This window comes from Mesoplodon mirus (genome assembly GCF_964341445.2).
Source record: "Mesoplodon mirus genome assembly, chromosome: 2".
Taxonomy (NCBI): Eukaryota; Metazoa; Chordata; class Mammalia; order Artiodactyla; family Ziphiidae; genus Mesoplodon; species Mesoplodon mirus.
In genome coordinates, this window is record NC_138977.1 from 7,278,817 (window position 1) to 7,293,801 (window position 14,985).

The 14,985-nt window shown below is 37.6% G+C and overlaps 1 protein-coding gene across 2 annotated transcripts in view; it reads right to left on the reverse strand.

Annotated features, from left to right (window-relative positions):
* The window catches only part of ARHGAP10 (Rho GTPase activating protein 10), a 337,729-nt gene that overhangs the window by 46,905 nt on the left and 275,839 nt on the right, over window positions 1-14,985 (reverse strand). For both annotated transcript variants that reach the window (XM_082605670.1, XM_082605669.1), the window contains one exon: window positions 7,146-7,296. In XM_082605670.1, the coding sequence (XP_082461796.1) occupies window positions 7,146-7,296 (151 nt within the window). The remainder of the gene's footprint in view (window positions 1-7,145; window positions 7,297-14,985) is intronic.

A 14,985-nucleotide genomic window follows, 5' to 3' on the forward strand; every position in this document is an offset into this window, starting at 1 on the left:
GCTGGAGAAACTACACTCATATCAGACAAAATGGATTTTAAAAGAAAGACTGTAATAAAAGACAAAGAAGGGCATTGCACAATGATAAAGGGGTCAATCCAGAAAGAAGATATAAGATTTATAAATGTATATGTACCCAGCAGAGGAGCACAAAGATATAGGAAAGCAAATATTAATGGATATAAAGAGATATTAAAGGCAATACAATAACAGTGGGGGACTTTAACACCTCACTTATATCAATGGATAGATCATCCAGGCAGAAAATCAATATGGAAACACTGAATTTAAACAACACATCAGACCAAATGGACTTAATAGATATATACAAATACAGAATATTCCATCCAAAAGCAGAATGCACACTCTTTTCAAGTGCATATGGAACATTCTCCAAGACAGATTACATGTTAGGTCACTAGACAAGTCTCAGGAAGACTCAAATCAAATCAAGCATTTTCTCCAACCACAATGGTATGAAAGTAGAAATCAATCACAGGAAACAAAAGGAAAAACCACAAGAACATGGAGATAAGCCAACATGCTACTGAGCAACCAATGGCTCACTGAAGAAATCAAAGGAGAAATAAGAAAATACCAAGAGATAAATAAAAACAGAAATACAACATGCCAAAATCAACAAGATGTAGCAAAGAAAGTTCATAGCAATACAGGCCTACCTCAAGAAACAAGAAAAACTCCAAGTAACTTCATACCTAAAGGAACTGAAAAAAGAAGAACAAAGTAGTCCAAAATTAGTAGAAGGAAGGAAATAATCAAGAGTGGAAATAAATGAGATTATAAAAACAATAGAAAAGATCAATGAAAGTACAATCTGGTTCTTTGAAAACACAAAATTGACAAGCCATTAGCTAGACTGCCAAGGGAAAAAGGAGGGCTCAACTAAATAAAATCAGAGATCAAAGACGGGAAGTAACAACCAGAGAAATACAAAGAATCATAAGAAACTACTACAGACAATTACAAGCTAACAAATTGGACAACCTAGAAGTGCATCAACTTCTAGAAACACAGAATCTTCAACTGAATCATGAAGAAATAGAAAATCTGAATAGACCAATTACTAGTAAGGAGGTGGAAACAGTAATCCAAAAATCTCCCAACAAACAAAAGCCCAGGCAGATGGCTTCACTGGTGAATTCTACAAAACACTCAAAGATTTAATACCTATTCTTCTCAAACTCTTCCAAAAAAACTGAAGAGGAGAGAAATCTTCCAAACACATTTTATGAAGCCAACATTACCCTGATGCCAAAACCAAACAAGAACACCACAAAAAAAGAAAATTACAAGCCAATATCCTTGATGAACATAGATGAAAAAAATTCTCAACAAAATATTAGTAAATGAAATCCAATGATACATTAAATACATTAAGAGGATCTTACATCATGATCAAGTGGGATTTATTCCAGGGATGTAAGATTGGTTCAACATCCATAAATCAATCAACATGATACAGCACATCAACAAAATTAAGGATAAAAACCATATGATCATCTCAACAGATGCCAAAAAAACATTTCAAAAATGCAAAACTCTCAACAAAGTCGGTATAGAGGGCATGTACCTTTACATAATTGAGGCCATATATGACAAACCCACAGCTAACATCATATCCTAACAGTGAAAAGCTAAAAGCTTATCCTGTAAGATCAGGAAAAAGACAAGGATGCCCACTCTCACCTTACTTTTATTCAACATAGTACTGAAAGTCCTAGCCACAACAATTAGGTAAGAAAAAGAAATAAAAGACATCCAAACCAGAAAGGAAGAAGTAAAACTGTCACTATCCACAGATGACATGATACCATATAGAGAAAACCCTAAAGCCTCCATCAAAAAAACAGTTAGAATAAATGAATTCATTAAAGTTGCAGGATACAAAATCAATATACAGAAATATGTGGCATTTATATACACTAAGAGCAAACTACCATAAACAGAAACTAAGAAAACAATCACATTTATAATTGCAACAAAAAGAACAAAATACCTGGAAGTCAATTTAACCAAGGAGGTGAAAGACCTGTAAACTGAAAATTATAAGGCACTGGAAAGAAACTGAAGAAAACACAAATGTATGGAAAGATATTCCATGCTCATGGATTAGAAGAATTTATATTGCTAAAATATCCATGCTCTTTACAGATTCAATGAAATCCCTATCAAAATGCCAATGGCATATTTCACAGAAGCAGAACAAATAACTCTAAAAATTGTATGGAACCACAAAAGACCCCAAATGGCCCAAACAATCTTGAGAAAGAACAACAAAGCTGGTGGTATTCTACTCCTTGTCTTCCAACTATACTACAAAGCTATAGTAATCTAAACAGTGTGGTACTGGAACAAAAACAGACACACAGATCAATAGAACAGAATGAGAGTCCAGAAATAAACCTTCACATACATGGACAATTAAATTAAGACAAAGGAGCAAATAACATACAATCGAGAAATGACAGTCTCTTCAATAAACAGCATTGGGGAAACTGGACAGCAACATGCAAAAGAATGAAACTAGACCACTAACTTACACCACACACAAAAATCAACTCAAAATCGATTAAACACTTGAATGTAAGAGCTGAAACCATAAAATTTCTAGAAGAAAACAGAGGTGGTAACATAACTGACATTGGTCTTGGCTATGTTTTTGTGGATCTGACTTCAAAGGCAAGGGAAACAAAAGGAAAAATAAACAAATGAGACTACATCAAACTAAAAAGCTTCTGCACAGTGAAGGAAACCATCAACCAAATGAAAAGGCAACTTACTGAATGGGAGATGATATTAGCAAATCACATATCCAATAAGGCATTAATATCTAAAAATATCAAAATATATAAAGAACTCATACAACTTAACAACAAAAGCAAAAATAAATAAATAAAACAACCCAACTGAAAAATGGTCAGAGGATGTGACCAGACGTTTTCCAAAAGAACACACAGAGATGGCCAAAAGACTCATGAAAAGGTGTTCAATATCATCCATTGTTAGGAAAATGCAAATCAAAACCACAATGAGCTATCACCTCATACCTGTTGGAATGGCTATTAACAAAGACAATAAATAACAAATGCTGGAGAGGATGTGGAGAAAAGGGAACCCTAGTACACCATTTCTGGAAATGTAACTTGGTGCAGCCACTAGGGAAAACAGTATGGAGGTTCCTCAAAGAGTTAAGAGGAGAACTATCATATGACCCAGCTATTCCTCTTCTGGGTATTTATCCAAAGAACACAAAAATATTAATTTGAAGAGACACATGCACCCCAATTTTCATTGCAGCATTATTTACAATAGTCAAGATAGGGAAACAACGTAAGTGTCCATCAATAGATGAATTATATATATGTGTACCATACATATTGCATATGTATGTATGCAACTCAGCCATGACAAAGAATGAAATCTTGATATTTGTGACAGCATAGATGGACATTGGAGGTATTTTGCTATATGAAGTAAGTCAGGGAGAGAAAGACAAATACCATATGATTTCACTCACATCTGAAATCTTAAAAAACAAATGAACAACATAAAACAAACACATAGATACAGAGAACAGATTAGTGGTTGCCAGAGAGGAAGAGGGTTGGGGAGTGGATGAAAGGGGTAAACAGGGTCAAGTGTATGGTGATGGATGATAACTAGACCTGTGGCGGTGATCAGTGTGTAGTGTATACAGAGGTCAAATTATAATGCTGTACACCTGAAATGTATATAATTAAAAAAAGAGGTAGGAAGGACATAAATTTGGAGCGGGCAGGTATAAACAAAAACACAACACACACTAAACTTTTTTAGAGTTACTTTACTACCACTTCTAAGGAAATAACACAAAGATAACCTGAGAACGAAATAAAAGGAAGCCTTTGATGTTTTCATCTTCTTTTTAGCACTTAGCAGCCTACCTCATATTTTGCTATTTCCCAACAATTGATGTAGCCAAATCTACTCAGCTTTGAGGTTTGTGAGACTATTAAATCCTATATGAAAATGAACGATAGGGCTTCTACAAAATAATAAAAAGAATTGCAGAAAAAAATTAACAGCTGCTCTATTTAAAGAAATCTAGCTAGATAATATATCCATTTCAGTTCATCTTAAGCATCAACAGAGATCTTTAAGCAAGTAACTAGAATTTTAAAGTCTTCTGCAAATAACAAGTTTAATACCATTAAATCACATGTTAAAAAGGAAAATAAATGAGCATTGTGTATGCAGTATGGCTAAATGTGCCAATGCCAATTAAAGCCTTTGTTAAAGTAAAGATACTAAGTGTCTTTAATTAAACTTGGGGGGCGGGGTTAAAAAAACATAATAAAAAAGATGTCTAACAGCAGAGGGTGTCTCTCCCATTTCACACCAGCTAAGCTAGGATTCTCCACTTCTAGGTCTATCCTACTTCAGCTCATGCTAACAGGTTTGCTGACTGCTAATAACGACTTTCTGATCTGCCTAATGCTGAACTGAAACCAGTTCTGAGTGTTTTCCAGGGTTGCCTGTTGGGTCCATCGCATGGTTTCATACCTTACTCAATGCAGAAGAAGAAATAACATACCACAAAACCACTTCACTCAAATACCAAATCTGTGACCAAATCATACAGCTGAGGAAAATCTCCAGTCATCCAAACTAGTTCCTTGAATCTTGGCAAATAATCTACCTAACTTTAAACAAAAATAATTTGTCCTGGATTTTATTAAGTCAAATTTAACTTGTACTACAGTGAATAAATGGGGGGAGGGTAAAGGTGGAAACATACTTACATTTAAACCTTCTATCGGACTCATAATAAACTAAAAAATTTGGAAAAATCATCAACCAAAGTTGGCTAATAATGCATACCTTAACCAAAACTAGATAAACATGGGAAGTGACTCAACTACCATCAATAAGAAAAAATACATAAAAAGATTAAACTTTTGAAAATTTCAAATAGAGTTGACAATTAGATGACTCGGGCTACTGAAAAACATAAGTCTTGGTGATAAGAAGGGTTTTTTGTTTTTTTTTTGAAAGGGTAGAGTTTTCAATGTGCTAAGTAATAATAACATAGCCTTTTAATATCCTTTCCCTGTATGCTTCCTTTCAAAAGCATTTTCACAACCTCTTCATTTATTTCTTTGTTTAGAATATGCAAAATATGGATCCCACTTTGTTCTCCCTGAAACAATTCTTTTTCACACAACTTGAGTTTCACTAAAGCTTAGCTACAAATAATAGGTGGGGGAGGGGAGAGGATAAATAACAGGTTTTAATTGCTTTATCTTATGACCTGTAAGATAAAACAAAATCACCCCATGACCAAAATCATGGGCTTTTCTGATTTTAACAACTTCCAGAAAAATCAAAGGCTGCAATCCAGAAGGATCAATGTAAAGTTATAAAAAGACAAAATGTAGAATAAGACATCATATAGATGGTGAACGTAAAAACAGACTATAGGGATTAAATATTTGTCCATCTTCTTTTTTCCCTTATAATTAAAGAGTTTTAAATAATTTTTATATGGCCTAAAAATTAGGAAAGCTATGATTGTACACCATTTTGAGTATTTCCATAAAAGATGTGCTGAATACCACTTCAGCAGCTTCTTACCCATTAATAATAATCATTCAGCAACCCAATGATCAAAAGGTTAGTAAACTATGTACACATGACTGGATATTCTGATTCAATTCCTAAAAATACCCACCAAAGTAGATGTGATTCCCTCTTTGGTCATTTCCTTTATGAAATAGAATCAGTTCAGTTTTGCTCAAGGGCCGATGAGCCCAAGTAGGTATTGTTTTACATCACCTTGATTTTGTTCCCCTCCTACTTTCCAACATTTGCCTTGTTCACTAATTTTTTAACACTTCCACCAGAGGACAAGTGAGATAGAAGACAAGGCTCAATTCAAACCAGTCAGCTTTACTCCTTATTAGCAACTCGAGAGAGTGAACACGAGAAAGGAGAGAGAGAATAAGAAGTTGGCTGGGCTCAGAAGCTGAAACTAAGGTCTAAAAGGAAGCTCTGAAAGTACAGGTTGACTTTAATAAATCATGCCCTTTCTCTGAAAAATGAGGATCTGATTGTAAAACTAACGTGTGTGTGTGTGTATGTAATATATAAGTGTTTATTCACACACACACACACACACACACACACTACAGGAGGCATTCTGAATCCTTGTGTACAGATCCCCTGAGAGTTATTAAAGACAGGTGTCACCTGCTTGCATGGGTCTTTGGATATTAGCTATGTGACATTTCATTATACAGCTGCTTATGATGGAGGTACTGTATGTTTCTATCTTCATTTCCTCCTTCCCTCTGACAATCACCTCACACCTCCAAACCAATAAAACCTTGGTAGTTTCGATCTTATTCTCCACGCCAATAACTACGTGATTACAAATCAGCAACTGGGGTCTCACCATGGCTCACAGCCTTGTTTTGTAGGGATCAGTGGTTAAAATTCCAATTTCTAGGCTCCGGTAAAAATGAGGCAATCTGGCAATACTGAGACAAGGTGGCCACATGACCACAGAGAGTTGGAACAGGGTGGCTTGGATGGAAAGTAAGGACTTCCACTGGTCAGAGTCCCACTGCAGCTCGGTCCACTCAGCCTAGCCCCCGACCGTGGTCAATTTGCCACCCCACCACAGGATGAGATACCTGCCTTACAAGACAGTCAGAAAACCGGACGGTGCAGAAGCACAGACCCCAGCGCCACAGGGACCCGTGCCTTTGATCTCAATGCATTTAACATCAGACTCCTATCTGCTCCTCTCATGAAAGATCTACTTTCACTTTAGTTCCTCTTCCATTTGTCTCGGGGTTATGTAACCTCACAGGAGGTCACATAAGTTTCCCCAAAAAGAAATTTTAGCTGTCTTTTCAAAGTAAAAAAAGAACCGTGAATAACAAAGACAAACACAAAACTGAAACGTGCATTCTCTCCCTGACAAGGAAAGATTTACCCTCCCTGTTAATCTCAAAAATCATAATCTTAAGGGGAAAAGAAGTTAAAATCCAAAGGATGGAAAACCATGGCCCGCCCTGGGGACATAGGCTTTGCCTATTCTCAACAGACTATCAAGAAGAAACATGTAATTAACATCTTACCATCTTCCAGTTCAAGACAAAGATTATATACAGCCACGGGTCTCTTAGTCCTCTGGCCTTGTCTCTTCGATTGCCTTGGTGGAGCATTTGGGGGTGATGCTGACAGGGTGACTGGCTCAGGCAGTGTGGCATCAGGCAGGGTCCTAAAAATCTGCCATCAAAACATGAAGGACATTAATTGTTTTCCATGAACAGAAACCTGGGTTTTGCAACAGTATACCAGTACCAAACAACATTTGGAGTTCATCCAAAAGGGACTGCTGGAGCCAAAAATCCATGCCTTCAAATTTTGGGTATTAAGTCATAAGTCTTTATTTTTTAACAGAGATTTCAAAATAAAATTTCTCATTAAAATTAAGTAAAAGCAGCATCAAATCATTATATTTCAAAATAGATTCATGCCCAAACTAAACAAGTATAACTATTTTCACCAGATGTAGACAATACCACAGCTCTTCATCCACAAAGGAAGTAATCGGGATAAAACATTAAAAACAAATACCCCATTCAATTTCACACAGAGTTATATTTATGCCAAAATGCTAGTCTCAATTTTTTTTTCAAACTACATAAACAGAAACATATGACCGCAAATATTTTTTACACATTTAAAAATAGCCTGTGCTTTACGAAATTACCTTTCGGATTCCCATGAGCATTTTTCAGAAAATGCTTTGTAGATTTCACCAATTCGTTTAATACCTTCCAACTTCTCTTAAATATTTACCTTCCATTTATGAAATCTAGAGTATCAGAACCTTGATTATCTACAGTATCATTCATCTATCAGCAATAACAACATTAATTAAAATGTGCTGCTTCTTTGCTTAGCAATTTTTTTTTCTCTTGAGAAAAGCAAACTGTGCCATAAAGGGAAGCATATCATACAGAGGTGATTTATAATAAAATTTTCATAGCTGCCAAGACCTGAGTTCAGAAGCTTCCTGTCCCCAACAACACTGGAGTCCCTTCAGCCCTCAATGAAGTCATAACATAAAATATTTAGACATCACCCTGACACTGTATCTCCAGAGGGCTGATGTTCTAAAGGTAGATGCTCGAAGAAAGCCAGCTAGCATTAAACAAACCGTAAATATAAAACTCACAATAAAAGGCACTGTGTGAAAGCCCCACTATTACAAGATTATTATTTATATGTTTGAATAAAAACAGGCACATGACCTGTGTATATGAGTGAGCGTATCGCATATATGTATCACATTTAATAGCTAACAAACGTGTCAGAATTATATTCAGTCTAAAAGTTCTCACCTAAAAACTATTATATACCAACAGAAATAAACAATTTCAACAGAGCATTTGCTTTATAAGTACCATACTGCCCCCTCATGTGTAAACTGAATAAAAAATGGTTTAAATTACTGTGGACAAATATTTGCTAGTGAAAAGTTAATTTTGTGCTCCAACTGGTAACCTGCTAATACCATATTTCCACAGACTTTGTGCTCCAATAGGGCAGTCTGGCAAACAGCAAACTACTCATCTGCCCAAAATCCTCTGCTGTCCCTACTAGAGAATGGACCTGAGGACACAGGGAGGGGGAAGGGTAAGCTGTGACAAAGTGCGAGAGTGGCATGGACATATATACAGTACCAAATGTAAAATAGATAGCTAGTGGGAAGCAGCCACATAGCACAGGGAGATCAGCTCGGTGCTTTGTGACCACCTAGAGGGGTGGGATAGGGAGGGTGGGAGAGAGATGCAAGAGGGAGGAGATATGGGGATATATGTCTATGTATAGTTGATTCACTTTGTTATACAGCAGAAACTAACACACCATTGTAAAGCAGTTACACTCCAATAAAGATGTTAAAAAAAAATCCTCTGCTGTCTAGACTTTCATCCACATCTGGACTTACTGCCCTCTCTCATTGTTCAAATTAAGGAAGGTTGTGAAGTAGAGGGAACAGGAGAGAAGTTAGGTTGTGAAGAGGATGACCATGGTGAAGGAGAGAAGAAAAGGTGGGAAAACTTGATCCCATCCAAAGAAACTAGCACCTGTGTGTGACCAACACTGGGAGTAGCTCATTGACTTATGTTCGATCCTTATAAACATGGCACATGGCTCTGGAATGTTACTCGAATAGGAAACCAAACAACACAGAGCGAATATACCCAAAGTATAAATAAAACAGTGGAAAGGTTATATCCCAAGAACCGGCACTGGATAGCTGATAACCTTCCGAGCAGCCCTTCCTGGAAGATCGCACTGACCGGAATGATGCGAATGCTGACAATGGTTTCCCCTCCCTGCCCCACTCTCCTCCACCACCACACAGGGTGAGGGTGAGGGTAGTAAGGTTGTGAGAGCAGCCCCGGTCTGCAAAGCCAGAATACCAAGCAAACCGGGACCCAAGAGTGTGACTCCAATGTTCCTGGGGGGCTGATCTGAGACATCCCAGAGCTGGGCCTCCAGAAGTCTCCAGAAGACTTATGACATCATTCAGTTTACATCAGAGTATCTAGGAGACTATTACTGAGCCATCAAAAAGAAGAAACTCCTGCTACATGCAACAGCATGCATGAACCTTGAACCTCAGTGAAATAAGTCAGACAGAGAAGGACAACACTTTATGATCTCACTTATATGTGGAATCTTAAAAAAGAAAAAAAAAACTCATAGAAACAAAGAACAGACTGAAGACTGGTGGTTACCAGAGGCAGCTCTGGGGATGGATGAAGGTGGCCAAAAAGTACAAACTTCTTCCAGTTATATGATAAATAGGTTCTGGGGATGTAACATCCAGCATGGTGAACACAGTTACCAGCACTATATTATATACTTGAAAGTTGTTAAGATAATACATCTTAAAACTTCTCATCACAAGAAAAAAATTTGTAACTATGTGAGGTGATGATGGATGGTAACTAAATTTATTGGGTAATTTTTCACAATATATACCCATATCAAATCGTTATGTTATACACCTTCAACTAATACAATGTTATATGTCAATTATATCTCAATAAAACTGGAGGGGGGAGAATATCTAGGAATGGGGACTGGGCTTTGTGGGGGGGGTTGTTTTATTTTTCTGTGGTTTGTATTTTAAAGCTCCCCAGGTGATTCTTTTGTATAGTCAAGGCTGAGAAATACCCATTTAGACAGACATTCCACAGCATTCTGTACTTGTCTTGGATGGACCAAAATCTAAATTGAAACACCAGAAAAATTATTTCAAAAAAAGTGGCACTGGACATATGCAATCAATTCCTTGGATCTTCCCAAGTCCTAATCAGGCATGAAATGTTTCAAAGCTTCTAAAGACCAACCATTCCCTCAAAAAATTCTATGTGTATTAGCATTTCAAAGAGCTTACCTATCATCAAATTAGGTGGTTCCAAAGCACAGAAGCTAACTTGAAAAGGTACTATCCTGGCTTTTAAGTCTTCCCAGCAATGGAGGCTTAGACATATTATTAAAAGAGTGTATCTCATCTTCTCATTTATATAGTGAGAGCATAATACTTCTGTCTCAAATTATTACTGGGATTAAATGAGACATTCATAAAGTATTTGGTACATAGTAACCAGCACTTGGTACATAGTAACCAGAAGTAAATGGTAGATATTCTATTTGTAAATATGATCACATCCAGTAAATAGGGATAATAAAAATGGATGCAGACCCTTATTACTCTACTAAACCACTGTTTTGAGAGGTCATTAATTTCTTGAGGTCTTGAATTCCTCAAATTCAGTGTTTAGTTAATCAAAAGTGTTTCCGGAAAAACTCATCAAGAAATGGACTAAAGGGAAGCAATAAACAGAGCCTCTTGTCAAAATTCCAAAGTCACCTAGAATCACACAGTTGTTTTGTGTATTTACTTCCACATTTCAGCACTGAAATTTGAGATTTAAATTACTTTCTCTATCATTTATTACTTAATAAACACCTACTAGGTGGTAGGCTTTCTCTGAAGCACTTCAATATCCTCAAGAACCTTTGAGGTACGTATTGCTCTTCACAGTTTAAAATGATAAAAGCTCAAAGATTAAACAATCAGCCCAAGTCTCCACAGTTTGAATATGGCACAGTTGGTATCTTAACTCGCAACTCTGATTCCAAAGCCCCCTCTGCCAGTTTAAAAAACAAACAAAATTTAATTCTTAGGGGAAAAATCACCAATTATATTGTTCCATATCTGTTTAGAAAGAGTAAATCTGGAGATTATAGACTCACCATCATTGTGCTATGTTCTTCTAGATGATTCAAGAATGCATTACCTTGTCTGCCAATGCATCAACCTCAGTTCTCAATTCTTTTTTTTTTTAAAGCTATTGATACAAAGCTATGCTCTCATGGTTGTCTCTGAAACATCAGAAATGATTTTAAAAGATGCTCTTTAAATTCAGAAGAGGAGGAAACAGTGAATTATTTACTTTAAAATTTTGTCTTCTTTCTTGGCAATCTGACTCTAGAAGTTAAAAGTTAGCTGATCTTGTTCTGCGTAGCCAATGTGTGTCTTCTTTAAATATAACACTGATTTTCCAATTCTAGAACCATGGCATGGATGCAAATTCCCCTACCGCCCAGGTCTCTTTCCAAAATCGTGTGACTCTCCTAACTTCCGTACATCATGTCACCTTTGTTCTAGGGCAAAAGATGAAATTATCTTAAGGAATAGATCAAGTCTACTCAAAACTTATTTTTTTCAGGGTAGAAAATTTCTTCACTCCACCTATGTATTTACAACATAAGAAAAACTCAAACCAGACAATCCAAAGACAAAAAACAAAACTCCACACGTAGGTGTGCCAGGTAAGGAAGTGCTTATTCAGGTCTCTGAAGAGTGCTAGCACAAACAAAGTCTGGCACTATTGCTGAGAGTCACAGATTCCTTACACACAACAACTGGATGTTTATGCCCACGGGACGCAGCCATACATATAAACACCTCCCCAAGTCATTTCATCACGCTCTGCTACCAGGGGCCACGTGTGGAAATGACCGGTCCACCTCTGCTGGAAATACTTTGCAGAGAATAGGAAACAAGAATGGGCTCTGCAAATTTCACTTTAGTACCCAACTCAAACCTACAGCATTTGCTTCAGCTGAATTAATAAATACTATGCGTAAAGGAAATTAAGGGGAATGAGGTCATTCTTTTCTAAAAAGCTGTTTCTCCAGAAGAGTTCAGTGGTGTTTCTTGTGATAAGAAGATTACTAATATGTTTTCATATTCCTGTCATCTTGAACAATGACAGTTGCAAGTATTGGGTACTTGCAGTATGGCGGACATTATGCCCAGTACTTGACTTACAAAGATTGAACCCAGATTTCCTGATTCCAGCGTGCATGTCTTGGTCACCATGCCCGCCTGCCTCCGATGTTACCCACTCGTATTAAGCCCCATTTATATTATGTCCTCTTTGGTGATGTCATATCTCTCATAACTACGTGACCCATAAGAGATGTACAGCCAGAAGACAGTTGGAAATTAACGCGTACTCCCCTTAGTAAACCTTTAACATGGTAAGGAGGGAAAAATAAAATTTCCAATCTCTTTCTAAAATACATAATGATGTTGCTGTACACCTGAAACTAACTCAACATTGTAAATCAACTATATTCCAATAAAGTTAAAAAACTAAAAAAATTAAAAATACAACAAACTAAGGAATAGAACAAAAAGGACACAGACTCACAGACACAGAGAACAAACTAGTGGTTTCCAGTGGGGAGAGGGAAGAGGGGAAGGACAATCCAGGGGTAGAGGATTAAGAGGTACAAACTACTGGGTATCAAATGAGCTACAGAGATATGTTGTACTACACGGGGAATATAGCCAGTATTTTGTAATAACTGTACATGGAGGGTCACCTTTACAAATTGAATAAAACTAAAAATAATGTTTTAAATAAAATTACATGACCATAAAAAATAAAATAAAATACATAAATACGAAATAGCCAAATATTTCTTTCAGCTTTGGAGTCTCTAGTGTGTTTAGACAAATACGCATTATCTTGGGGCTGTAGGACTCTTAAGTTGCCTCCAAGGTAGCCTGAACCATCCATCTACAGCATAACCTCAGAGTTTAGCTATGGTGGGAACAGTCCACTGAAAGCTCTGACACCTTTCCAGCTGTCTGTCCTTGAAGCAGCACTACCCCATGACTAAATATGGGTCTTTTATAGAAACCTTTAACTAGAATTAACAATAGCGACTGACAGTGAGATAACAGTTGGGTGCAGGCTAGATGCTGGAAATAGTCTAAGGCTTCATGAGTGTTCTGGTTCATCCAAACTCAGAATCTCAGCGCTGAAAAGGCTCCTAAGTTATAACTTCAGCCGCCCCTGTATTTCACAGGGGAACAAACGGAGGCCCTGTGGCTAAAGATTCGCTCATATTCACACCACCGCTTGCGGCAGACCCAGGCTTTGCTCCCAGACCAAGGCCTCAACGTCCACTGCTATCTCCCATCTTGCTGGCACCAGCCCTTTCTCTCCAACAGACTGTCCTCTATGCATGTACTTCCTCATCGGGGGAGGTTTTTGCTCAGTAGCTGAAATTCCTCTAAGTGCTCTCACATGCATTATCGGACACAAGCCTCAACACAGAGCTGTGAGGCTGACATAGGAGCATGTTACAGGGTCTTGTTCGGAGCCCTGCTGACGCCTGTCAGCATGAAACCATTTCCATTACATCACAGGAGAGAGGGAGAAAGGCAGCCAGGAAGAATGAGACGGAGGAAGCGGGCAGGAGAGACAGCCAGCCTAATGGGCATCCATCCCACAGGCTCCGGCTTGATAGCTGCCCTGACTTACCATGAGCTTCTTTTTTTTTTTTTTTTTTAAATTTATTTTTGGCTGCGTTGGGTCTTCGTCGCTGCGCGCGGGCTTTCTGTAGTTGCGGCGAGGGGGGGCTATTCTTCATTGCAGTGTGAGGGCTTCTCATTGCGGTGGCTTCTCTTGTTGTGGATCACGGGCTCTAGAGCACAGGCTCAGTAGTTGTGGCGCAGGGGCTTAGTTGCTCCGTGGCATGTGGGATCTTCCCAGACCAGGGATCGGACCTGGATCCCCTGCATCGGCAGGTGGATTCTTAACCACTGCACCATCAGGGAAGCCCACCATGAGCTTTCTGAAGAACTTCAATTTTGGTTTACAAACGAAAGTAAAAAAAAAAAAAAAAAAAAAGAAACCAAATTTGGTTTACAACCAATTTATCAATTGGTAGAATTCCTGTTTTTCTCTTTCTTTCTAAGTTTCTAACTTTAATTTCTGGAGACATTTTCCGACCCCTTCCCAAGTCCTAATGGGATATGCATAGTGATTTCTGCAGTTCTCTGTGCACTAAATAGAGGAATACATAACTGACTTTGGGTCTTGACTTCAAGCTTTCAGTAAATGATAACCTTGATCAACAAGACTTTATAAAATGGAATGTAGCTCCGAACTACCCACCCCAAACCATGGGCATTTTCAGTGACATAAACTGTGGATACAACATCAGTGTCCTGGTCTTCCTAATGTTCAACAAAGACCAAAAGCGGTAATAATAACAGTAATAATAATAATAACTTTGATAACATACTGGAACCAAGTGGTATTAAAGAAATTCGCGTATGCTCCCGGAGTAACTTTCTCCCCAATCAGTTCATGAGATGAACCTCTCCTAATTAAGTCAGTTGCATCACTCTTACATTCATGGTGCAAACACATATTTTCCCAGTTATAAAATGTTGTTTTTTGGTTTACAAACCTTTAAAAACACTCCAGGTGCGGTTTTTATCAATTTGTACCTGCAAACATTTGGGAAACGCAAGCATACACTTTCTGAAGTCAGAAGAAAACACTTTCCCAAACACAGCTGGAA